General features: G+C 34.4%; 1 protein-coding gene across 1 annotated transcript; it reads left to right on the forward strand.

The window, feature by feature from the left end:
- Positions 1-9,278: 9,278 nt before the first annotated feature.
- On the forward strand, positions 9,279-24,009 carry LOC131662670 (clustered mitochondria protein). The gene is made up of 29 exons (XM_058932516.1): positions 9,279-9,452; positions 9,995-10,277; positions 11,747-11,808; positions 12,050-12,239; positions 12,325-12,465; positions 12,579-12,735; positions 12,824-13,017; positions 13,116-13,217; positions 14,339-14,474; positions 14,589-14,717; positions 15,178-15,568; positions 15,716-15,820; positions 16,123-16,241; positions 16,908-17,016; positions 17,106-17,204; positions 17,385-17,510; positions 17,701-17,871; positions 18,039-18,125; positions 18,343-18,477; positions 18,680-18,835; positions 19,270-19,338; positions 20,220-20,378; positions 20,835-20,891; positions 20,966-21,006; positions 21,283-21,402; positions 21,968-22,277; positions 22,352-22,459; positions 22,697-22,768; positions 23,122-24,009. Exons 2-29 carry the CDS (start codon positions 10,004-10,006, stop codon positions 23,620-23,622), a joined length of 4,320 nt encoding a protein of 1,439 aa, XP_058788499.1. The 5' UTR covers positions 9,279-9,452; positions 9,995-10,003; the 3' UTR covers positions 23,623-24,009.
- Positions 24,010-27,112: the final 3,103 nt, after the last annotated feature.

A 27,112-nucleotide genomic window follows, 5' to 3' on the forward strand; every position in this document is an offset into this window, starting at 1 on the left:
AGTAGCCATATTTCTGTAAAATACTGCACTAACAAAGTTTGACAGTCATTTTTGCCGATAGTTATTGTGATCATTTTATGTTACATGTCAATTTGGAATTTATTTACTCAACATTGCTTTTGATCAAATTACGACGCTCTTTGCATTATGAATTGTTTTGATGTGATTTTTGATAAGCATATGTAGCTATAGAATAATTTTTTTGATCTTATGTCATATTGGATATTATTTATTCAATATTTAGTTTAGAACCTACTGTTCTGATAAATTAAGCATAAAACATTAACTATAACTATAAATTATGTGTGAAATTTTTCCAATGTTATACCATAACTACAAATTATGTGTGGAAGACGCCCAATGATGTACCATAACTATAATTTATCCGTGTAAACTTTAAAATGTATATATCAAATGTGTATTTTATTATATCTCTTCACTTATCATTTATCAATTTCTAAGTGCAGTAACATTATTATACAATCCAGGATCATTTGTTTTACATATTTTGTTATCAATGATGTTTTTGCACTAACATGACTAATACAATCTAGATGTTTTACATATTTTGTTATCAATGAAGAGGAAGTACTAAATGAGTAATATTTATTTATTGGTTCTTACAGATGTTTTTTTTTATATTCAGCTCAAGTGTGATTATATTATCTATTAAATTCTCTATTAATTTTTTGTTTGTCTTAGTCTCAATAAAATGCAACCAGCAATAATACTATCAATTTGTTATTGTAATCTAAAGAAACAATGAGAGTGATATTTGTAAATTTTACTAATTCTGAATAATTTTATCATTGAAACTCACTATTTTCACAGGTCACTATCACCACAATATCTTTTTTATTTTATTTTAATCAACAAAAACATTGTAAATATTTATAGTTATTAGTGATATTTGTAGTTATTAAACATATTAGATTTATTATGTTGATGAATTGCTACAAATTTATTTTTTAATATTTTCAGTTATTACTGATTTTATAATAATAGTTATATATCAACAACAATTAATCATTATCAAATCATCTACGATATGAATGAATTTACCTGTGCGGACGCACGAGTCTTCTACTAGTGTTATATATAACCATATCGTGTTTGCTTATAGGTTAAAAAAACAACAAAATCTGACATAATCAAATAGTCCTTGATTATTGTAGCAAAAGTACCTATCTACAATTTAAAGTTTATTAATGTTATTTGGAGTTCATTTGTAAAATTATTTAAAATTGTTTATCTTTAATTTAATTAAAGTGCTACCAAATACTCAGAATTTGATTTAATTTAGTAGTTGCATTGTGTTGGTAGTTGTGTCAGCCAATGTGTGATTGAAGCCGGTATGTTATATATAGTTTACTATTATGTTATACACCCAAACTTAGATTTTAAAGTGGGACAATAATTTAAGTTTTAATCTAATCTTTGAATTTGAAGTTAGACACTACTTTAAGTTTAAATTTTGTTTTCATTTCTATAATTTTAATAGTAGCGTTTTAATAGAAAGATACGACCATATACCTGTTATGTTATAAATGTAAAGTTAGAACAAAATTAGAATAATTTTGAATGTGATAAATTATGTGTTTAAATAATTTATGTGACAAATTATGTGTTTAAATAGTTTAGATGACAAATTTTAATATTATAAATGGCAAATACAATATGTTTTTAAACCTAAAAAATTGTCAAATGAGCTCCAAATAAAATCGCCATAGTCACTATCAATAATCGAAAATACCAACCACAGAAAAACGAACTCGTTTACTAAAAAACCAAAATAAACCAATTTTTTTATTGCGTTGAGCCTTGGAGTCTCACCTAACAGTTGGGCCGGATTTTGGGTTTGGGCGTGAATCTAACTGAACCCAATTGATGTCTACCTCTATTGAAATGTATGAAATTTTAGTTATCATAGTAAAAGTTGTTGAATTTATTATCTTTCACATCACTATTTTTCTTAGTCTTATTGTATACTTAATGTTAATATAATGTAATATAAGTGGCAACATTATCAGTGGAGAATCAAGCTGTAATTGAAGAACTGCAAGTGGTGCGAGATTTTTCTAAAGTTTTCCCCTGATGAAATTCCTGATGTACCGCCTGAAAGAGAAGTTGAATTTAAAATTGATTTTGTACCTGGTACCAAACCTGTTTCTATGGCACCATACAGGATGTCAGCGTCTGAATTGGCAGAGTTAAAGAAATAATTGGAAGACTTGTTGAGAATAAATTTGTGAGACCAAGTGTATCACTGTGGGGAGCTTCAGTGCTGTTAGTAAAGAAGAAGGATGGAAGCATGAGGCTCTGTGTTGACTATAGACAACTGGATAAAGTAACTATTAAGAACAAGTACCCCCTTACGAGAATAGATGACTTGATGGATCAATTGGTGGGTGCTCATGTATTCAGTAAGATTAATTTGAGGTCAGGTTACCATCAGATAAAAGTGAAGGATGAAGATATTCAGAAGACAAATTTCAGAACACGATATGGGCATTATGAGTATTCAATGATGCCTTTCGGTGTTACTAATGCTCGGGAGTATTTATGGAGTACATGAATCAGATCTTTCACACTTATTTGGATCGGTTTGTAGTAGTATTCATCGATGACATTCTGATTTATTCTAAGTCGGAAGAAGAGCACGCAAAGCATTTGAAAATAGTGTTGCAAGTGTTGAAAGAAAGGAAATTGTATGTGAAGCTATCCAAGTGAGAATTTTGGTTAAAAGAGGTAAGTTTTATTGGGCATGTTATTTCAAGTAATGAAATTGTTGTGGATCCATCTAAAGTAGATGGTGTGTTGCAATGGAAAACTCCAAAGTTGGCTACCGAGATTAGTGGCCTTTTGGGATTAGTCGGTTACTATATAAGGTTTATTGAAGGGTTTTCTAAATTGGCACTTTCGTTGACTAGGTTAACTTGTAAGGGTAAAGCTTTTATGTGGGACGTTCAATGCGAGGAAAGTTTTACCGAACTGAAGAAAAGGTTGACGACGGCTCTGGTGTTGACATTACCTAACCCAGGAAAATCTTTTTTGGTATATTGTGACGCTTCTAAGATGGGCTTAGGAGGTGTGCTTATGCAGAATGATAAAGTAGTTGCTTATGCGTCAAGGCAGTTGAGAACTCATGAAAAGAATTATACTACGCACGATTTAGAACTTGCTGCAGTTGTGTTTGTGTTGAAGATTTGGAGGCATTATCTTTATGGTTATAGATTTGAAGTATTTATCAACCATAAGAGTTTAAATTATCTATTTGATCAGAATGAATTGAATATGAGACAACGAAGGTGGTTAGAGTTATTAAAAGATTATGATTTCGGTTTGAATTATCATCCGGGTAAAGCGAATGTTGTAGTTGATGCTTTAAGCCAGAAGACCTTACATATGTCAGCAATGATGGTTAAGTAGTTGGAGTTAATTGAGCAATTCGGAGATATGAGTTTAGTTTGTGAAGTGACATCGTAGAGTGTAATGTTGGGTATGCTGAAAATTAACAATGAATTTCTGGACAATATTAGACGAGCTCAAAAGTTAGATGTGAAACTCGTAGATTCGATGGTTGGAATTGAGCAGTCTGAGAATAATGATTTCAAGTTGGATGTGCAAGGTGTGTTAAGGTTCGGCAATCGAATTTGTATTCCCGATGATCTAGAGATGAAGAGGACGATTCTTGAAGAGAGCCACAAAAGTAATCTGAGTATTCACCCGGGAGCTACTAAAATGTATCAAGACTTGAAGAATTTATTTTGGTAGCTTGGGATGAAACATAACGTGGCGCAGTTTGTTTATGCATGTTTAACTTGTCAAAAATCGAAAGTTGAACATCAGAAGCCTGCAGGATTGATGCAACCGTTAGAAGTTCCGGAATGGAAGTGGGATAACATTTCAATAGACTTTGTGACTGAAATACCTAATAATTCAAGAGGACATGATTCTATTTGGGTGATTGTGATAGGCTTACGAAGTCGGCTCACTTTATCCCTATTAATATCACTTATCCAGTATCAAAGTTGGCGGAAATTTATACTAGTGTGATTGTTAAGTTGCACTGTATTCCTTTGTGTATTGTGTCGGGTAGAGATCCGAGGTTCACTTCTGATTTTTGAAAGGGTTTGCAAGAGGCGTTGGGTTCTAAGTTGAGGTTGAGTTCGGCGTATGATCCTCAGACGGGTGGTCAGACGGAAAGGACTATTCAGTCATTGGAGGATTTGTTGAGAGCATGTGTTCTTGAGCAGGGAGGTTCGTGGGATACTTATCTTCCATTGATCGAGTTCACTTATATTAATAGTTACCATTCTAGCATCAGAATGGCATCTTTTGAAGCGTTGTATGGCCGGAGATGTAGAACTCCTTTGTGTTGGCATGAATCTGGAGAAAGTGTAGTACTTGGACTGAAAATTGTTCAAGAAACTATTGAGAATGTGAAATTGATTCGGGAAAAGATGAAAACTTCGCAAAGTAGACAAAAGAGTTATCATAATAAGCGAAGGAAAGATTTGGAATTTTAAGCGGGTGATTATGTGTTTTTGAGAGTCACGCCTGTGACTGGTGTTGGGCGAGCCTTGAAGTCTAGGAAGCTCACTCCTCATTTTATTGGTCTGTATCAGATTTCAGACAGAGTTGGAAATGTGGCGTATAAAGTGGCGTTACCGCCTAATCTTTCGAATTTACATGACGTGTTTCATGTGTCGTAACTCCGAAAGTATATTTCGGATCCGTCGCATGTAATTCATATGGATAACGTACAAGTACGGGATAATTTTACGGTGGAGACGATGCTGGTACGAATTGTGGATCATGAAACAAAGACGCTTAAAGGCAAAGAAATTGCTTTGGTGAAAGTGGTCTGTTCGGGAGCTGCTGGAGAAAGCATGACTTGGGAGTTGGAGAGCAAAATGCGTAAATCCTATCCCGAATTATTTGAATAAGGTAAATTTTCGAGGACGAAAATATTCTAAGTGGGGGAGAGTTGTAACACCCGTAATGCGATTAAATATTTAGTTTAGTTAATTTGAGTATTTATCGTGTTTGTCGCGTTTTGAGTTGTCGAGTCGGGTAGTTTGATGGAATAGCCGGTCGAGTTTTGATAGTGATATTTAGCATTTTTAGTATTGAAAATGTTAATAGTATAATTATTGGTGTTTGGGAGGTATTCCTCTAAATTAAATAAATTGATTAAAATAGACACATAATAATAGTAGGTGTATATTTTAATTAGGTGGGCTAATATGTGTGAGTGTTGTACGAGTGAAATTGATTGACCCATTTAAAATTGCGAAGCACATAGTAGTAGTGGCACTTAGGTTTTGGAAAAAAACAGAAAAATAACATAGAAGCACATAGCAGAAGAGGGTTTTGGAGAGATTGCAAAGAAATTGCTTAAAGGCAAAGAAATTGCTTTGGTGAAAGTGGTCTGTTCGGGAGCTGCTGGAGAAAGCATGACTTGGGAGTTGGAGAGCAAAATGCGTGAATCCTATCCCGAATTATTTGAATAAGGTAAATTTTCGAGGACGAAAATATTCTAAGTGGGGGAGAGTTGTAACACCCGTAATGCGATTAAATATTTAGTTTAGTTAATTTGAGTATTTATCGTGTTTGTCACGTTTTGAGTTGTCGAGTCGGGTAGTTTGATGGAATAACCGGTCGAGTTTTGATAGTGATATTTAGCATTTTTAGTATTGAAAATGTTAATAGTATAATTATTGGTGTTTGGGAGGTATTCCTCTAAATTAAATAAATTGATTAAAATAGACACATAATAATAGTAGGTGTATATTTTAATTAGGTGGGCTAATATGTGTGAGTGTTGTACGAGTGAAATTGATTGACCCATTTAAAATTGCGAAGCACATAGTAGTAGTGGCACTTAGGTTTTGGAAAAAACAAAAAAATAACATAGAAGCACATAGCAGAAGAGGGTTTTGGAGAGATAGCAGAGGAAGCACGGAGAGCATTGAGTGATTTCGATCGGGAACAAATTTAGAGCAACCTTCGATCCAAAGGTAAGGGGTGGGGTTCTTGCTCTATAAATAGGGATATGATAAACCGTATGTGGGGTTTGGGGTGATAAATTATCTCTGTGTTTGGTATAATTTTAGTGTTTGTTGTGTTGTGATTTTCTAGAAAATTCATGATAACTGTTGTTGTGTGTTGAATGTTGATTAATTGCATTGGTCGTGATTTTGTGAATGAAATTATTCTGATAAATTTAATCGATGAACCTCTATGATGAAGGAATTTATGTGTTGTTAATTATTCTGGAAATATGAACAAGTTTGGGTTTAATTAGTATGAAGAACCCATGAGGAAGAGGAAATTAATTTGGGACAGGGGCCATAGTGCTATGGGGCGGGCGCCCCATGTGTGAAGGGTGGGTGTCCCCACCATTGAAGAGAGGGGCGGGTGCCATTGGGGCCCTAGGGCGGGCTCCCTATTCATGAGGGACGGGGGCCACATAATTTTACTCCCCCTTATTTAAGTACGGGTGCCATAGGGGCCTATGGCGGGCGCCCTGTTCTTGCGATGTTTTTGTGATGATGTGAAGTGACGTATGCTATGAGTATTGTGAAGTGCAGGTGATAAATTGATGATGTGATATCAATGATTATTGATAGTTTCCGGCGATACACGCGTATGCCTCGCGATGAGTTTTTATGAGTTTATGGTGATGTTGCATTTCATTGAGTCGCATGAGTATTGCATTTCATTGAGTCGCATGAGTATTGCATTTTCGGTGACGACCTGAATTTGGCAAAATAGTGACGAAGGCTTATGCCTGTATAAATGCCTCTAATAACTGGCAATTGACGATGGGGGCTGAAGCCTTGGGTACCACATGCATCTGCATTCGTAGCGTCTTATTCCATTTTGTATGTTTATGAAATTGTGTGACTTTGATTGTGAATTAAACCGTTTTGGTTGAAATAACGGTGTGAACTGAATTGCAAAGATTATACCGCGAAGTGATGATTTTATGATTTCTAACTCTAATATATTGTTTATCATAACTTTATTTATATTGTTAGATATCTCACCCTTTTCTTGTTAGTCGTTGCCTTTATATTGGTAACGTGCATGTGATAGCTGTGAGTGAAGACTTAGTCGCCGTGAGTTTGAGTCGGCTGTCGCTCTAATACGTAGCACTCGGGAGGAAAAACGCATGCCTTTATGAACTTATTGCTTTGCTGAATTTAAATGTTCTTTTGCATTTAAATTGTGACTTTTGAAGTTGTTTTGCGATGAGCCAAAATACTATGACTTTACTTTGATTTTTGGAAGTTTATGACTCTGCTGCGTGATTATATAACATTGATGACTGGTTTTTAAAGACTAAACTAATTGCTATAAGTTTGTCCGTTTTGATAAAGTGTTATGTATCTATCTTGAAGGCGCATATGCCATATGTGTTTTAAGTCGAAAATGTGATATCCCATGTGATGTTTTGAAAATTTTTATACTCTGATTGTCGTATAATTATCGGGTAGAAATGGGGTCTTACATGACTCCCCAACCAAACTTTGATTTTGAAGTGGGACAGTAGTTTAAATTTTAATTTAAGCTTTGAATTTGAAGTTTGACACTAACTTTTAATTTATTTTTCATTTCTATAATTTTAATAGTCACAAGATCATAAACCTCCTTATATTATACATGTAAAGTTAAAATCAAATTAATTTTGAATGTGATAGATTATGTGTTTTAAATAATTTACGTGACAAATTATATGTTTAAATAGTTTATGTGACAAATTTTAGTATTATAAATGGTTAATACAATATATTTTTAAACAAAAATATTTGTCTAATGAGGTCAATATAAAATTGCCTTAGTCACATTCAATAATAAAAAAAACAACCAAAGAAAAACGAAGCCGTTGACATGAAAACCAAAATATATTTTTTTTTTTGCATTGGGCTCTAGAATCTCACATAACAGTTAGTTTAATTTAAGGTTTAAGCATCCATGTCTACCCCTATTAAAATGTGTGAAATTTTAATTATCATAATAAAAGTTGTTCAATTTATTAGCTTTCACATCATTATTTTCTTAGGAACATGAAACATCATAGAATTCTATGTGAGAAAACTAAATTCTTTATTTTTATCCGGCTAAAACATTTATTTTGATGATTGAAGAAATGTATATAAAAATTAAAAAAACTATTATCTAACTCTTTTAATATAGAGTTTACTTTCTCCACCCTCAGCATTAATAACATTTATTTTGATGATGGAAGAAATGTATACAAAAATTAAAAAGACTATTATCTAACTCTTTTAATATAAAATTTACTTTCTCCACCCTCAAGATTAATTCAAAAGGTTGTTTAAAAAAGTTACTAAACTTTCACGTCTCTACAAATATATAATCTATAACCACATTTAGAAAATATAAAACATATTTCAATAGTAATGATCTTTCTTCAATTTTGATTTTGAACCAGGCAAAACATTTATTTTGATGACTACAAAAATAAACTTAACTTTATCAACTCAATGTGGTGTTCACTAACAATATACAAATCCAAAAATCCCTTTTCAACAACGTTTGGGGATTGAAATCCAGACGCATCAATTATATAACAAATCTCTTCATCAGAAAAACACCCTATTTAAATAAAAAATGTGTCCGAATTATAATCTCTAGAGTAATCTCTAGAATAATATTGCATGTATGTATTGGTTGTATGTGTTAAACAAATGAGTGAATCAAGATTTCAAAATTCAGACAAACTCTTAGACAATATTTTACACATTATTTAAGTCTTTATTTAAATAACAATGAGGTGAATCCAAATTTCAAAATCCATAAGTTACATCCAATTTATTTGGTTCCAGATGTAAGGAAAATATGAAGAAAATATAAAATACGGTTACTTAAATAAATGATCATGAAATTTAATATCCATAAATTGCATTCAAATTTTAAAATTCAGACATATACATGTAACTTTGATTTGACCGATGCTTCGATGTTGAGTTTGTTGTGGTGCATCCAAAATTTAAAATCCAAACACTTATTTACTTATATTTGACGTGTGTTTTAGTGCGTCCGAATTTCAAAATTCAGAATTTGGAAGATATTTTCGAAATTTCCTCAGGATAAGTAAATAAGGCATATTGAGATGTGTAGTCAACAATTCCCATTTCCGAAAAATCCTTTGGGCCTAACTAAAAAAGAAAAAAAACCATGAAAAGCCCAAGCCCAAACACTCATGGGTTCTCCAAATCATTACACTAACACACTTCTGATTCTCACGTGAAAACAACGTAGAAGCCGCCTCTCACAGCCACTTCTTTTCATTCCACAGTACCCTCTCTCTCTCTCAAACCTCTCTGTAGCGTTTTCTAAAACCCTTTCACCCTTTTTCTATGCTTTTTCTTTTCTAAATCCATTCTCCACCCACATTTCTTCAACTCCTATCATCTCTGGTAATCATAACCCTCTTCCTCGTTCAAATTTGTTCATTTCTGATTATAATTCGCGTTTATTTTAATCCGTTTTATTTAAGCTGCTTTTAATCGTTTTCGTTACTGTTATCGATTATTTTGATTTATATAGGTTTTGTTTTGTAACGTGTGAATTAGTTTGAGTTTTTTTAATTTTCGGTTAGGATTTGTAGTAGCATTAGTCACTGATCCTGATAATTATCGTTAAAACTGTTTATCTTTTGGTTTTAATTTTCACTCTTCCAGTTTTCGGTTTTTTGGTTTAAAGTTGGTTAATCTTTTGACAATTGGTGTTAATTAATTCTACGCTGTCATTAGGTTAATGTTTATGAGTTTGTTAAATATTACTATTGCTTTTTGTGATTATTATAAGATATTTATACTAGTTAATGTTTATGAGTTTGTTAAATATTACTATTGATTTTGATTTTTGTGATTATTATAAGATATTTATGCTAGTTAAGTAATTTAGATTGGTTTTTTTAGTGTGTTTATTGATTGGTTGTTTTGGATTATGTATATAGAGGGAGAAAATGGCTGGAAAATCGAACAAGGGGAGGAACAAAAAAGGTTCACATCCTGCTGCTGTTGCTGCGGCCGCTAGTGTTGTGGAAGAGTCGGTTCAGTCTGATGTTGCGCCGAGTGATAAGGTGGAAGCTGTTACGGCTGTTGCGGAGTCTGCTATAACTGATGTAGCGGAAGTTGGAGGAGAAGTTGCGGCAGTAGGTGATGCGACTGTTGTGAATTCGGAGGCGAAGGAGAACGAGAAAGAAGCTGAGAAAGATGGGAATCAACAACCGAAGCAAGGTGAATCTGGTTCGGAGAGAACTTTTTTTTAGTTTTGTTTTGAATTGAAATAGTGTTTGTTTGTATGTTTGTGGTGGCGAATTGGCAGTAAGGTAGTTGCATTGCAGGTAAAACGCGCCCTTTCTCGAATTGAGATGCACTGACCAAAGTTTTAAATAACGGTTGCGTAAAGGTTTTTACGATTTCGGTCAGTACAGGTGTGCCATACTGATTGCGGTTGCTGCGGTGTGAATTAACCATAATTTGCTCTTTAACATAAAAACGGTGAATAACTGTATCACTATCAACACGTGCCGATACTGTTAAGGAAATGGTGAATGTTTGGAAAAAATATCAGTACCAAGTAGTTTTCATTTTTTTTCCTTAACAAATAACGTGAAAGTGTATACCTTATTTAACTGCATCTTTAATGAATTTAGATTGTGTTTTGTGATTGCTAGTGTGGTTGCAGTGTTGTAGTTTCAACAGTATCGATAAACATGTTGTGACCTCAATTCTTGCTATATCAGCTTGTGATTTTCTTCAATTTTGATTATCGTAATGTAATTGCAATCACAACTGTAATCATAATTTAAAATTACAATCCAAATTTTTGTTGAAAGTTCCAAAACTAATTCTGATGCCTGAAGCAGTGTTTTTCTCTCGGGCTTGATTGGGTGTTTATTACTTTGAGAACACATTAGTGATTCATGCTTTGCTGTAGAAGATACTAGAATATTGACGTTGGGCATAGCTGAATTTTAGAATAAATTAATTGAATGCACCTTGTAGAGTATTTTTTTGTTACTGGACTTGTCATATAGTTAAAAGTTAAAACCTAGTTTTGACCGACTTCCTGTCTGCTCATTTTTTCTTTTGACTGCAGGATATAATTTATGCTACTAGTAACATCAATTTCAGACTGATAACATTCCCTACCATAAAACTGATGATTCCAAACTGATGAACTTGTCGTTTATTAGTTAAACCCTAATTTCGGTAGACTCTTTGCCAGCTCATTTTTCTTTCAACTGCAGGAAATAATTTATGCTATTTGTAACTTCAACTTCACGTGTCGATAATATTCTTACCATAACACTGAAGATTCCAGACTCGAAAATCAAAATCAGTTATTGCATAATTGAGTCTTCTGAAATATAGATTCTCATCAATTTTAAACACATGCTGGATGGGTCATTTTTGTAAATCTGGTTGGTTTTTATTTGCGAAAAGTAATTTTAGATACTAATTTCGTTTTTGCTAACTGTATATGATAGACCAAGAGCTGATCCCCTGTGTTTAGATGATTGTGCAGATTTTATCCTATTCTACACTATGCACATCTTTTTGATAATTTATGTACTCCAATTGGGTTAATATAGTCTTTATACAAAATGATAGTCAAAATTTATTTCATTTTTGCTGGTAATGAATATGATAGAATTTCATTTCACATAATAGCTAATATCTTTCCCATCTTGATGGTGCAGGTGATCTTCAGCTATACCCTGTTTCTGTCAAAACACAAAATGGGGACAAACTTGAACTTCAGGTGAGGTGATTTGATTTCATCATGAAGCTTGCTAGATTCACACTAAGCAACGGAGAGTTAAGAGTTTCTTTGACGATCTTGTCAGGGATCTAAATATTACATGCATTCTCAGTCACATATAATTTGACTGATTTCTGCATTTTGACTTTTTGAGTTATTCATCATATTAAATATACATATGTGCCACATTTTGATGGTATACCATGGAAATCATTTTCTAAGTTGTTTAATTGTTTTACAGTTAAATCCAGGAGACTCTGTGATGGATATAAGACAGTTCCTTCTTGATGCTCCCGAGACATGTTTTATTACATGCTACGACTTGCTTCTGCTCTCAAAAGATGGATCCAATCATCATATGGAAGATTATAATGAAATTTCTGAGGTAGCTGATATTACTACCGGTGGTTGCTCCTTGGAAATGGTTCCTGGTATGAACTTTTGCTCTTGCACTAAGATGATGTTTAGATGTTAGTGTATTATAATGTAATAATGTATTATACACTGTCTTTGCAGCATTTTATGATGATAGATCTATAAGGGCTCATGTTCACCGTACAAGAGAATTGCTTTCCCTTTCTAACCTCCATGCTTCACTATCGACTTCACTTGCCCTACAGAATGAGATAGCACAAAATAAAACTGCAAATTCAGGAGGTATGTGATAATTTTCTTGCCCTTCATTGAATTTTTAGATATTAATTTGCTGATTTGTACCTTTTCTGAAATATTTAGTTACTAGTCTGCTTCTGCATTTGCTAAAATATTAGATACCTTAAAACCTGAGGTTCCCGAGGTTGATGGACTTGGTTATATGGAAGACATCCCTGGTTCATTGAGTAATTTGTTATCATCCCCGTTGAAGGATATTAAATGTGTCGAGAGCATAGTTTTTTCATCATTTAATCCTCCTCCAAGCTATCGGAGGTAACTCGAGGAACTTCCTTTTCTGTTAATATAATTTCACGCCTTTGTTTAGTTTTTGTATTTGCCAAGGATGCTCTCTGATGTGCAGGCTTGTTGGAGATTTGATTTATTTGGATGTAATAACTCTTGAGGGAAATAAGTATTCTATTACGGGAAGTACAAAATTGTTTTATGTCAACTCAAGCTCGGCAAACACTCTTGATCCAAGGCCAAGTAAAGCTACTTCTGAAGCTACAACTCTTGTTGCTCTCTTACAGAAGATTAGCCCCAGGTTCAAAAAAGGTAGTAAAGTGTAACTGCATAGTATTTGTTTTACCCTTAAATTTCTTAAAATTTTACCTTGACAACCCGTACTTATCTTACATTGTCCAATTTTGTAGCATTCCGTGAAATATTGGAAGGCAGGGCTTCCGCCCATCCTTTTGAAAATGTCCAGTCGTTGTTGCCACCTAATTCTTGGCTTGGCTTGCACCCTATTCCTGGTAAGCTCAGCCTCTGACATTTTTATGTCATCAGTGTTCATGTTGAATTTTTTTATTTCATAGTACTTTCTTCTCCAGAATTTTGGACGCGTTGGCTGATTTTTTCCCCTTTAATGTTAGGTTATATATTTTCCTGATTTGTTATGTGTAATAAGGGTAAAATATGTTTTTGGTCCCTACAAAATTACTAAATTTGACTTTTAGTCCTTATAATTTTTTTTTCATGTTTTAGTCCCTACAAAATTATTTATGCATGTAGTTTTAGTCCCTGTAGAAGGACTAAAACGTCGTGCAAAAATAATTTTATAAGGACTAAAACATGACATTTTTTTTATAGGGACTAAAAGTCAAATTTAAGATATTCATAGGGACTAAAAACATATTTAACCCTTGTAATAATGAGTTTTTAATGAAAAATATATCTTTTATCACCTTTAATAATTTGATCTAGTTGCTAGGTTTCTACTCGACCAATTGTGGAAAATGATGCTATGACCAGATAATTGCGTGACGAATAAATTTCAATAACTTTTTTGTTCACAACAAGATTGGATCAATTTTTCATGAATTCATCCTATCATGTAGCTTTTTTAAATGGATCTTAACATTCAAAGTGCTGATGATGAATGATCGAGAAAATACTGTTGCTTTTAGTTAGTGTGATATAGTTAACGCTGGCAAGAACATGAGATGAATGTTATAGAGTTGCAGATGTTGCAATGAATGAGTGAACATACAAGAGAAGATAAGATTAAAGATGAGTGCAATAGAGAGAAAATTGAAATAGTACCAATTGACTGAAAAATGGTATAATTGTTCCTAAGAAGGTTCAATTGTACATGAATTATTAAGGAATTTGAGGAAGACCAAGAAAGATTCTTCACCTAAATATTAAAAGGATCTAGAATCAGATAGGCTACTTGGCTTTAAACGAAACGTATAACACCAACCTTGCCTTCTAGGACTAAAGCTTCGGTATGTTACTATTGTGTTATATGCTTGTACATGATTTGGAAGTCAACTCCTTAGTCACTTAAAATTATGGGAATCCTGCAGGTTTCTTATATTTGAACCTCAGGCTGGCTTGATGTATTTTGTAATGTAGTTTGATGTGTTTGCAGACCACAAACGCGATGCTTCTAGGGCTGAGAACTCCTTGACTCTTCTATATGGAAGTGAGCCAATTGGCATGCAAAGAGACTGGAATGAGGAGCTGCAATCTTGTCGTGAATTTTCTCATACAACTCCACAGGAGAGGTACCTTCATTTTCTCTCATTCATAGATTGATAACTTCGGGAGTATGATTGTTCTTTAGTTATCTGAGGGTAATGACTTGGTAGCCGTCATCTTGGGTCATTTGTTTAATGCAGGATCTTGCGTGATAGGGCACTTTACAAAGTCACATCAGACTTTGTTGATGCAGCCATTAATGGTGCTACTGGAGTGATCAGTGGCTGTATTCCTCCTATAAATCCTACTGATCCAGAATGCTTTCACATGTTAGTTGTCTTTAACAGTTTTAGTTAAATCTTTAAGCAATTTGTTAAATTTGTTGTTGAATCTGTATTTTCTTTAAATTTCATATTGATTTTCCTGCATTGATATTTATTGTTCTGAAATTTTGAAAAATGATTGTTAGTGGAAGTTTCATATGACATTTTTCTTTGGGGATTGGAAGGATTGGAAATACTCATTCTCTGGCCAACATTTTTCATTGTAAAGAATCTGGCTATGTCTTAATGACTCTTCTTGACCTTTCTAAGTATTCTACATGGTTTTGGCAAAAGACACCGTGGTGTTATAACGTAACATCATTGTGATATTTATTGATTCTTTTTAGATTGTGTGGTTTACAAAAGTCATGCTTTTTTGTTATGCATGTGATACGCTTCTTCCCAACACGAGTTTTCCTTTGAACTATGATTGCCTTTTGACTCATTACTGTACTTTTTTTAATAGGTACGTGCACAACAATATTTTCTTTAGTTTTGCTATTGATGCTGACCTTGATAAGCTGTCAAAGAAACACACGGATGGTAATTCAAAAACATGCTGCACAAGCACTTTACAAAGTTCTTCGGATAAAGCTTCTTGTGTCCGACCTCATGGAGACAGTCCGGTTTCCAATGGGGTGAAGGATGGCATTTCAAGTTTGGAAGATAATAATAGCACAGAAATCACTCAAGACGTTTCTCCTGAAGCTCAGCTGGCTGAGAATGAGCAAGCCACATATGCTTCGGCAAACAATGATTTGAAGGGCACCAAGGCTTACCAGGAAGCTGATGTCCCTGGGCTTTACAATCTTGCTATGGCAATAATTGACTACAGAGGTCACAGAGTAGTAGCTCAGGTGTGTAAAGCTCAAATTCATCTATTGTTAACTTTTCTCTTCTCATCTAAAAGTGGTTCGTTATTTGATTCATTATTTGCAACTAACCCGAGTCATTGTTCTCTATTAAATTGCTGTTTTGATTTCTAATTTTATATTGTGTTGCAGAGTGTTTTGCCAGGCATTCTTCAAGGGGACAAGTCAGACTCTCTCTTGTATGGTTCTGTTGACAATGGAAAGAAAATTAGCTGGAATGAAGATTTTCATGCTAAGGTAAGGATGGGGGAAGTTAGTTTAATTTAGTTTAGTGATTCAGTTAGATTTGAGCTTCATTCACTAAAACTGGATATGCGACAGTCATACTTACTGTGGGATTAAATGATAAACACTTTGCTGCCAGGGAAAATATGCGTATGTTAAGGCTGCATTATCTGTATATTGTAACTATACATTCTTTTTATCTGTTTCTTCTACCAGGTATATATATATATATATATATATATATATATATATATATATATATATATATATATATATATATATCAAATATCTCTTCTAAGCTTTTCTTATGTTAGGTGTCGGATGCTGCCAAGCGCCTTCATCTGAAGGAACATTCAGTCCTTGATGGATCTGGAAATGTTTTCAAATTAGCTGCACCGGTAGAATGCAAGGGGATTGTTGGCGGTGATGACCGGTAGTTATTTTTGTTTAACTTATTTTGTTTTGTTCATTGGCATCCTTCTGTAGAATTACCAGGGCCATTGTAGAAAAGGCATAATATCCAACTACACCAAATATTTTAATTTGAACATTTGTCAAAAATTTGATTCTTTTTAAACAACTCTTGCTGTTTTTTGTATGTTATTTATTTCGAATATAAGGATATATTTGGTTCAAACAAGGGGAAGGAAGACAGTCAGTACCCACGTCTTCCCTTCTTTCAAAAAAGTATACCAAAGAACTATTATTCCAAACAATCCTTCTCCCCTCAATTTCCTCTAAAAACCCAAACAAATCCTTGAGAGTAATATCCCTCCTCCGCTCATAGAGCTGTGAGCCCAAGTCTATTTCCGAAGGTTTCACATACTTTTAGACTATCCTCTACCATCTACCTCTCGGTAAAATTGATTGTGATGTCGTCACTATGCAGGCAGCATTACACCTTTATATATCTTAACTCTCACATGCCGCTTTGTTTTAGGGTACTCCATGTTTTTGCCCCATGCATTAATTAATCTCAACTTTGGATTTTGGCCTGTACCTTCTCTGGGCCTACCTGCGTATTGGGCTTTATCCTGATCTATAAACTATTAAGCTAATGCTGTGCACTGATGCTCCACAATTTCTGTAACATGATCAGGCATTATCTTCTTGATTTGTTGAGGGTAACTCCTCGGGATGCCAATTACAATGGACCCGGTTCTCGATTTTGTATCTTGAGACCAGAATTAATCAATGCCTTTTGCCAGGTATGTATTCTTCGTTAGTGGTAACAATATATGGATTTATTTTGCGTATTCAATTTCAATTTAACAAAGCTGGCTTTTTGTTGGAATAGGTCGAAGCAACCGAGGCATCCAAGTCTAAGGAAATAAATTCTCATGGGGAAGAAAACACGTCCACTGATTCTCAAAATGCCACTGATGCAGACAAGCCAGTAAGTATAATTGTCTTTTTTGAAACAAACTTCTCAATCCAATCTGTCACAATTTTCAGCTGGGTGAAAAAACATGGAAGATTTTTGTTGTCTCTGAAAAGAAATGCTTGTGCTTTTGTGATTTGATTAGTTGTGTTCAGCAACCAAAATCAGCTGGTAAGAATATTGTGTTTTCTGCAGGAAGAAAAAACTGAGGATGTTAAAGAGCATGCATCTGCTGCACCTAGCGAAGTTTCTGTTTCTAAGGAGGATATTGTATTCAATCCTAATGTCTTCACTGAATTCAAATTGGCTGGGAGTCCAGAGGTTTTTTTAATCTTCTTTTGCCTTGACCTTCTTCTAACTATAAATCTTTTCTTTCAATGTCCTTCATCATGGGATGTTGCATTTGGCCATTAATTTCTCATGATGTGTGTTGTCTGAGTGTATTTTCTGCTTGAAAACATCATTAAACTTCTTACGTTCTTACATGGTTCTGTTTGATTATATTCATTAGGAAATAGCAGCGGATGAGGATAATGTGAGGAAAGTTAGTCAATATCTTACTGGTGTTGTACTTCCGAAATTTATACAAGACCTATGCACACTAGAAGTTTCTCCTATGGATGGTCAGACATTTACAGAAGCACTCCATGCTCATGGAATTAATGTTCGCTATATTGGCAAGGTGAGCACTGTATTTGTTAGTTGAACTGCTATATAGAGTTATTTCTTTTGATAGCTGGTCAAGTGAATTGTGTACCATTTTATTTGGTGATTTTCTCAACATAGCTTTACTTGTCTCTTGATAAATTCTTCTTATATTACTTCTGATATGCCCATATTTTTGTGAAGGTGGCTGAGGGGACTAAACATCTACCTCATCTTTGGGATCTTTGTAATAATGAGATTGTTGTCAGATCAGCAAAGCATGTTATCAAGGTGACAAAACTATCTTAAGTATGATTTGTTAAAATACTAATATCGAGATGCTTATAATGTTTTATTGCTTGAAACAAATTTGTTATTGGTATGGTGTATTATACAGATTATAATTATATTTTGAAATTAACATTCTCCTTAATCTGCTTGCATGAGAACTTAAATGATGTTTAAGTTTGCCTTCTGATATGGGTGGAAAATCATGTGCTGTTTGCAGGACTTGTTGAGAGACACAGAGGACCATGATCTAGCAGCGGCAATATCTCATTTCTTGAACTGCCTATTTGGAAGTTGTCATGCTTTTGGTGGAAAATTAATTACTAATCTCACACAGTCCAGAACTCCTAAAAAGGCATGTGCCGTATGGTTGAAAATAAAGATATCTGTAACTTATATTTCCTAGTTTGTTAGCTTAAGTTAGGTTTGATCCGGTGAATTAATCTGTGAACATTTCCTACTTAGGTTATATATGCAGCTTTTGTTTTCCTAGAAAGCTTTATAAGCTTTGAAGTTCCCTGCTAACGAGTTTGTAATCCTAGCTCTTCAACTTACAGGAACATGCAGGGCATCGGTCTTCAGGAAAGAATTCCAAGGGACAAGCACGATGGAATGGCAAAGCATCTTTAAAAAAGACTCAACCTTCATATATGAATATGAGCTCTGACACTCTTTGGGCAGAGATTAAAGAATTTGCGATGGTCAAATATGAGGTATCAACTATCGCCTAACTGGAATATATGATATTAAAGGGATAGAACCCACCCCAAAGTGAACATGCCTAACTATTGCAATATTTTATTCAAGAAAGCTTCCACAGATCGATTTGATCTAGGGTAGAAGTTGAAGTACAAATACAAGTCCCTTCCCTGGGTATTTGACAGACCCTCCCCCTCTCCCACCAGAAAATATCAATCCTTTCCCGTCAGTTCATATTCCTCCTAGTATACACGCACTTAATTAGAGGTCTTGTATCAGTCACCAAGTTAGGGTGTTTATAATCCCTACAAATTTGTTTGGAAGTATTTAATATTTACATTTTGTTATTAACTGTTTAAATTGAATGAGAGGCTTGACAATGCTCGTTCTGTGTTCGTATCTTTGTATATTATGTAACTCTGCTTTTATACATGTCAATCTGTTGCAGTTTGAATTGCCAGAAGATGCAAGGTCTCGTGTTAAGAAAATTTCTGTTATTCGTAATCTCTGTCTAAAGGTACATCACGATAATTTGCAGTTTCGTCAATTCATGTTTGAATTTTTTTTTTTTTTTGTAAATAGTTTTTAGACTTTTCATGGTAAGACTTCATAATCTTTTAATAATTCCGATAGCATTAAGGTGTTAAAAAGTTCTATTTTAGTACTTGTTCTCAATTTATTTGGCTGATCTTTTAGATCATAAAAAACACTTAAACCTTAACCTTGTATCTCTCCATGCATTTCAGAAAAGATAGGTTAAAACTGTCCTTTCCATTTTGTGTTATGGAAATAGTATGATGTTTTCACATTTGCTTACAATACCTTAGAGCATCTTTAGTGCAGGTGAAGTAAAGAGAATATTTACTATAGTTTACGTTCTTTATAAATTCCCTGCATTGCACTAAATTGACGTGGCAATAAATATAGTTGCCGTTATCAATATAGTCAATGTTAACTTAGTTCCATTGTCATAAAAAGGTAATTTTATTATAAAATAAAAGATAATGGTAACTAAAAAATATCAACAGGCCAAAGGTATCACATATGTAACAAAGACAACCATTTTTTATTTTATGTGGGGTCATTAAAGTAAAAACTTCTTTAATCAATTTTGAATGATTTAAATCCTTCATGTCAATTTGGTCTCACATAAAATCATTTAGTTTACCCATTTTAGTTCCTACCATTAAAGATGCTCTTAGGCATTTTGATAGTTCTGACTTTGCTGTCATGGAATACATGCTTGTACTTGCTCTTGTCTAAGTAAATATTTTTAAAATTTGGTTAAAATGCAGTCTAATTATAAACTCTTTTATAGTGCCTTTTACCACTGATGCTTTCAAATTTTTAATTTTTAAATTAGCGTTAGTGCCATACCTTGACAATGTTTGTTTTCAGGTCGGTATAACCGTAGCAGCACGTAAATATGATCTTAGTTCTCCAACACCATTCCAAACTTCAGATGTATTTGATCTCCGTCCCGTGGTCAAGCATTCAGTTCCTTCATGCTCTGAAGCCAAGGAACTTGTGGAAACTGGAAAACTTCAATTGGCTGAGGTTATTATTATTTCTTTTATGGAAATTGGTATAATTAAATACACTTGAAGTTAAACGAAATGGACTGGTAGTGGGTGGTTTGGGTTAGTTTTAGCACATCACTGTCAGTTATCATCAGTACAGATCTCTTTGCCAATATATAAGAATGGAGTAATACCTTTATGTGCTGTTCTAACTCGTGGTTATGTTTTGCATAGTTTTCAATATCTTACACATGGATTTTTTTGGATGAATTTGTGTTTAGGCTAAACCAGAACCTAAATATTTCAATACTATCAGGCTATCTTCTTGAGGTTGCACCGTAGTGAATTAAATTGTACCTCATAAGATGGCACTGGCAAATGTGATTAATAGTATAATATAAATTCAAATTTTATGGATTTTTAGTAAATGATTTTTGTGTGTGCAGGCTTTTACTGATAGAGCATGCTAATGTGTAAGTTTTGTTTGATGCAGGGCATGCTCGGTGAAGCATACACTTTATTTTCAGAGGCATTTTCCATTTTACAACAGGTACGAATTCAGTATTTTTGTGTTTCTCATGGATTAGTTGCTTGTGCATAAAATAATTGTTAAATAACCCGCAGGTTACTGGCCCCATGCACCGGGAGGTTGCTAATTGCTGTCGGTATGTTAATAATCATTTCTTTTATATTGTCATATGATCATAAACTCTTTCTAGTTCAATCATAGTTTTCCATCAAATCCAATTCTGCTTGCCATGCTGGTTTAGACATAGGATAATGGATGCAACTTAACTCTCATTTATGATTTTCAGCCGCTTACCTTTATAAGATTCATGGCCAACATTTATATTGTTTGCTATGAAATTTAGTAATTTCTAATTCTAAGTTAATTTATTTGTGTTATGCATTTGATCTCAGTAGAAATAATTGAATTTCAGGTATCTTGCAATGGTTTTGTATCATGCTGGAGATATGGCTGGTGCTATTATGCAACAACATAAGGAGCTAATTATTAATGAGCGTTGTCTTGGTCTAGATCATCCTGACACTGCTCACAGGTGTTCTTATTCTCATCTTCTTGATTTATCTCTATAATATTTTTGAAATATGTATTCTACATTCTACAATCCTTTTCCTTTTTGCATATAGCTGTATCTGTTGTAATTTTATCGAGACAAATTGGCTGTTATTCTAGTCTACAAAATGAAGTGGGAAATTGAGATGTGTATATGATTTCAAAAACTTGACTAGACTGGTCAGACCTCTAAAACTGGAAAGATCAAAAGCCGGTTCATATTTTGATGGGAACCTTTTGTGACTTATTTGTATTTTCTTTCTGATAGGTGATTGTTGTTATTTGTTGTTAACTTCTCATTTTTCGAATTCTATTGGTTGTTCGATCATTTTATTGTGTCATAGAGAAATTGGATCATGTATCTGTTCCAGTTTTTGTAAATTTTTTTCAGACATACCTGGCATATATTGTTGTGTTGTCTTATATATCTATATTCTAAACCCTCTCCTAATTGGTTCAAAGGCTGCTCCAGTTATAAATTTTTTTAGGGTTTGGTGTTAATTGTTTTGGTCTAGAATATTTTGTGATCCATATTATTGTTGGTGCAGCTATGGAAATATGGCTCTGTTCTACCATGGACTTAACCAGACAGAACTTGCCCTTCGCCATATGTCACGTGCTTTGCTTTTGTTAAGTTTATCATCAGGACCAGATCATCCTGATGTTGCAGCAACTTTCATAAATGTGGCAATGATGTATCAGGATATAGGAAAGATGAACACAGCTCTTCGTTATCTGCAAGAAGCTTTAAAGAAAAACGAAAGGCTTCTTGGCGATGAACATATTCAAACAGCTGTTTGTTATCATGCACTTGCCATTGCATTTAATTGTATGGGTGCTTTCAAGCTTTCTCACCAGGTAAATATAGTGGAATAATTGGTTTTTAGTAATACCAGTGGGTTGATGACTGATTTTAAGATTCGGTGTTGCAGCACGAGAAAAAAACATATGATATACTTGTCAAACAACTTGGTGAAGAGGATTCTAGGACTCGGGACTCGCAAAACTGGATGAACACATTTAAGATGCGGGAGCTACAGGTATCTGCACTGCACTTGACTCTCAGTTTTTTACATTCCCAAATGGAAAATTCATCAATTTATTTGCAACTCTTAACTGGTTTCTCAAGAAAAACAGAAATTAAGAAACTAGTACAGTAATTAGGGGAGTTAGACACAGGAATAAGAGGAGGAGAGAGATTTGTGTGTTTGAGAAAAAATGACAGAAAATCTTGCACTCAACTCATGTATAATCTTACATTTCACTACTTTTGGCAGTTGAATGCTCAGAAGCAAAAAGGTCAAGCTCTGAATGCAGCTTCAGCTCAGAAGGCAATTGATATCTTGAAGGTATGCTAAAGAACTTCATTTAGTATGCATTATTTTCTGGCAATTATAAAGCCAATACTTCGCACTCAATAGATTTAGCCGACTTGTAGGTCAACATATCTACTGTGTGATTTTTTCATGTCATATAGCATGTCTTAGTGATCTGTCAAATATTCAACATGTGTCCAATGCCATTCTCTAGGCTTTACCTTCTTAGAATATCACTTCTTTTAAGAAAAGGGCCATAAAGGCTTCATGAAGTGAATGTATTTTGTTCTCGTATCGGTTATGAGTGATAAGTATCTGAGTCTACACTTTTTTCTCTTATTTATGTGGCGTAATATTTCTGACAAATGATTTATTTATAATGACAGGCTCATCCTGATTTGATACATGCATTCCAAGCTGCTGCAGTTGCCGGGGGATCCGGAAGTTCAGGTGCAGCTACCAACAAATCGCTCAATGCTGCAATGATGGGTGAAGCTCTTCCCAGAGGAAGGGGAATTGATGAAAGGGCTGCACGAGCAGCTGCTGAAGTCAGAAAGAAGGCTGCAGCAAGGGGTCTCTTAGTGCGTCCTCATGGTGTACCAGTTCAGGCAGTGCCACCCCTTACACAACTTTTGAACATCATAAATTCGGGCGCGACTCCTGATGCTGCAGACAACGGGAATGCAGATGGAACAACAAAGGAACAAGATGTATCAAAGAAGGAAGTAGATGGAGCCCAAAACGAAACAGACGGCCCTCCATCAGGTGATTCAACTGATGCAGAGAAAAGTGTGCCTGTGCAAGAACAGGCCCCGGTTGGACTCGGCAAGGGGTTATCATCCCTGGATACTAAGAAACAAAAATCAAAACCAAAGGCCGGAGCTTAAAATTTTGAACATTAAGCTCTGGTTAGTTGTTGCTAATGGTACATTTGTTTGAGATCTTGGATTCTTTGAGATGGATTGATCCATCGGCTACTCCGCTCGGGTTTCAAAGAGCGTGTTGAATAGCGGTTTAAGTTATTATTCTTTTTCTTGCTTTTTTCCCAATAGGTTTTGTTAGATTTAGACAGCCTGCTTAAAGTGCTAATGATTGGGATGAGTACAATAATTTAATCTTTTCTTCTGATAAATCTTTCAGTTGATTATATATTTTGGGATGTAGGATTAATAAACTTTGATTTTGACATGAATTATTTGTAACAAGTTTAATTGTCCAATTGAATTGAGGCAAATTAAATTCATAAAATACAATATGTAGTATATTTTGCAGCAGCTTTCTATCATATTGTTATTTTGATTAATAAAGTGGTGGTAATTCTTTCCATGACTAGCCTAATATGAATTTATATGATTTTCAGTTGGTGCTCAAGTATTTTAGCTCTACCTCAACTGTTCTTCAGTTTACTTCCATTGAATGAGACAACTGCCCAAAGTGGCTTCTTGTTTAAATAATTAATGAATGACTCTTTATGAGTAGTGTGACCAAAGAATCTCTCATGGCAATTTTTCATCCCACACTTTTACATTCTCCTTGACCATGCGCGGAATTCTTAAAATGTTTTTTTTTTGAGATGCATCTTCAAACGCATCAAAAATAATTTTTTGTCAATAAATTTTAGAAATGTAAAATCGAAGTCATGTGAAGGGTATGTTCAAAAATGCATTGTCAAACATATCTTTTTATTTTAACTTAAAAAAAATAGTTTGGAGATGTATCGTCAAACAAATCTTTTTTAAAATAAGAAAAAATAATTCAGAGATACATCTTTGAACTAGTGGACATATTTAAAACTTGTGTTTTGAACTCTCTTATTCTGATTCTCTTTATTTTTAGAAAATACGCTTTCTCTCCACTTCAAGATAACCATTTCAAATTAGCACTCAAGATCAATTACATTTACTTGATTCTTACTATTCTCAACTTTCTACCTACTCCTTTCAACATCAGAGCACTTTAATCCATTACCAACACATTTTTGAGTAAATTTCTCATTTAGCTTATTTTAATTTTTAATTTATGCATTATAGTTCAAATAGGTTAGTTTTGATGCATTACATAGTTCAAATAGGTTAATGTCCGTGTTTGGAGACTCTGTTTATATGAATATGATGAGTTTGACATTGTTGTTTGCTTTGAGAATATCTACATAAAGCAACAAAATAACAAATGAATTACCAAGTCGAAATCTAAAGTAAACGCAATGGTCGAATTAACTTCTAATGAAACTTATGCGTGCCATGGACTTGTCGAATCTCCTATTCCACTGTCGAGGAGATTGTTTCAGTATATATAAAGATCTCTTTAACTTGCACACATAATCTTCCTTTCCTTTTTTGACATATCCTTCAGGTTGTCTCATCAGGATCATTTCATCTAGGTCACCATACAAGAACGCATTCTTCACATCCATCTGTTTAATTTAAAGATCGAAATGTGCCACCATGGCAAGCAACATTCGAATGGACCTATGCTTCATAACATGAGAAAACACATTATTGAAGTCGACACCTTCTCTTTGAGTGAAATCCCTTGCTACCAACCTTGCCTTGTATCTCTTCGACACCACTCCTTCGATCCCTTCCTTAACTTTGAAAATCCATCTACAGCTGACTAACCTTGCTCCAACAGGTTTCTTGATTAGTTCTTAGGTGTGATTATTATGAAGAGATTTCATCTCATCATTCATGGCCTTTAGCCATTCGGTTTTATTTTGACTCCTCATAATTTTCTTATAGTCTCTAAGTTCTTCCTCTAAAACCTCACTTGCAGAGATTAAGGCATAAAATATAAGATCTGCATATACACGTATCTAAGGTGGCTTGATGACTCTTATCGACCTATCTCTTGATAGTAGGTAGTTATCAACAGTTTCCTTGACTTCCTCAGCATCTTCTGCTTCTTCTTCGACTTCATCTGGGGTATGCAATTCAGCATTAACATGCTCCACCTCAACAATAATTTCTACCTGTTTCAGCTCTTCGTCAGATATTTCTGCACTTCAATCAATATCATCAGTTTTCTTGAAAGCCATTCCAGCTTCATTGAAAACTACATCTCGACCGATGATACTCCTCTTGCGACCTGACTCTAGACACCATAGCCTATATGCTTTAACTCCTTCATGGTATCCCATGAACATACATTTCCGAGCTCTAGGTTCGACCTTGTCTTGCCTAATGTGAGTATAGACTACACAACCAATTACTCTTAGTTTGTCGAGATCTGATGGATGTCCCAACCAAACTTCTTCTGGTGTCTTCATACCTAACATAGTCGAAGGACACCTGTTTATCAAATATGTTGCTGTCGTAACAGCCTTAGCCAAAAACTCCTTGTTTAACCAAGCACTAGTTAACATGCATCTAATTATCTCCAAAATAGTTCGATTAAACATTTCAGCCAAACTATTTTGTTGTGGAGTACCTGCAGTAGTTAGATACTTTGCAATACCAGAGGCAGCACAAAAGTTGTTGAATGCCTCATTGTAAAACTGAAGACCATTATCGGTTCTCAACCTCTTAACCTTTCTGCCAGTCTGATTTTCGATTAGAATCTTTCAACTTTTGAAACTCTCAAAAGTTTCATCCTTAGTCTTCTGGATAAATACCCATAAGTTTGTGGAATAATCATCTATTATGGATAGAAAATACCTTGGTCATGAATGTGATGGACACCTTGCAGACCCCTACAGATCATCATATATGTAATTAAGGGATCCATGTGTTCTTTGTTTGCCTTTGTTGAACTTCACTCTGCAAGATTTTCCAAGTACACATGGTTCACATAACTTTAGCTTTTTGACTTTGTCTCCACGAAGAAGATTTTGTTTTCCCAATTCGATCAGGCCTCTTTCATTGACATGGCCCAATCTCATGTGCCAAATCTCTGTCTTCGACAAAGGTTTCGTGGATGCAACTTTTGTCGAACCACTTACAACTTCAGCCTTAAGGGTATACAAGCCTTGTTTCTTCACGCCTTTCAAGACTTCCTTCGACCCCTTCATGACTCTTAGGATACTTTTATCTTCTTGGAAAACATATCCTTTCTTATCGAATTCACCAAGAGAAATTAAATTTATCTTCAAATCAGGTACATACCTGACTTCAGTCAACAACATTATTGATTCATCATGGTGCTTGAATCTCACAGATCAAACACCTGCAATCTTGCAAGCTTTGTTGTTTCCCAGTAATACAGATCCACCATCTTGATCACATAATTCCTCGAACAAGTCTTTGTTTGGAGTCATATGCCAAGTGCAACCTAAATCCATAATCCACTCCTTACTAGAGTCACTGCTCGAAACCACAAGAACATCAGATGATTCGAAATAATCTTGAACAATGGCTGCGTTGCCATTATCCTTACCTCCAT

The sequence above is a fragment of the Vicia villosa genome, linkage group LG3, assembly GCF_029867415.1.
Source record: "Vicia villosa cultivar HV-30 ecotype Madison, WI linkage group LG3, Vvil1.0, whole genome shotgun sequence".
NCBI lineage: Eukaryota > Viridiplantae > Streptophyta > Magnoliopsida > Fabales > Fabaceae > Vicia > Vicia villosa.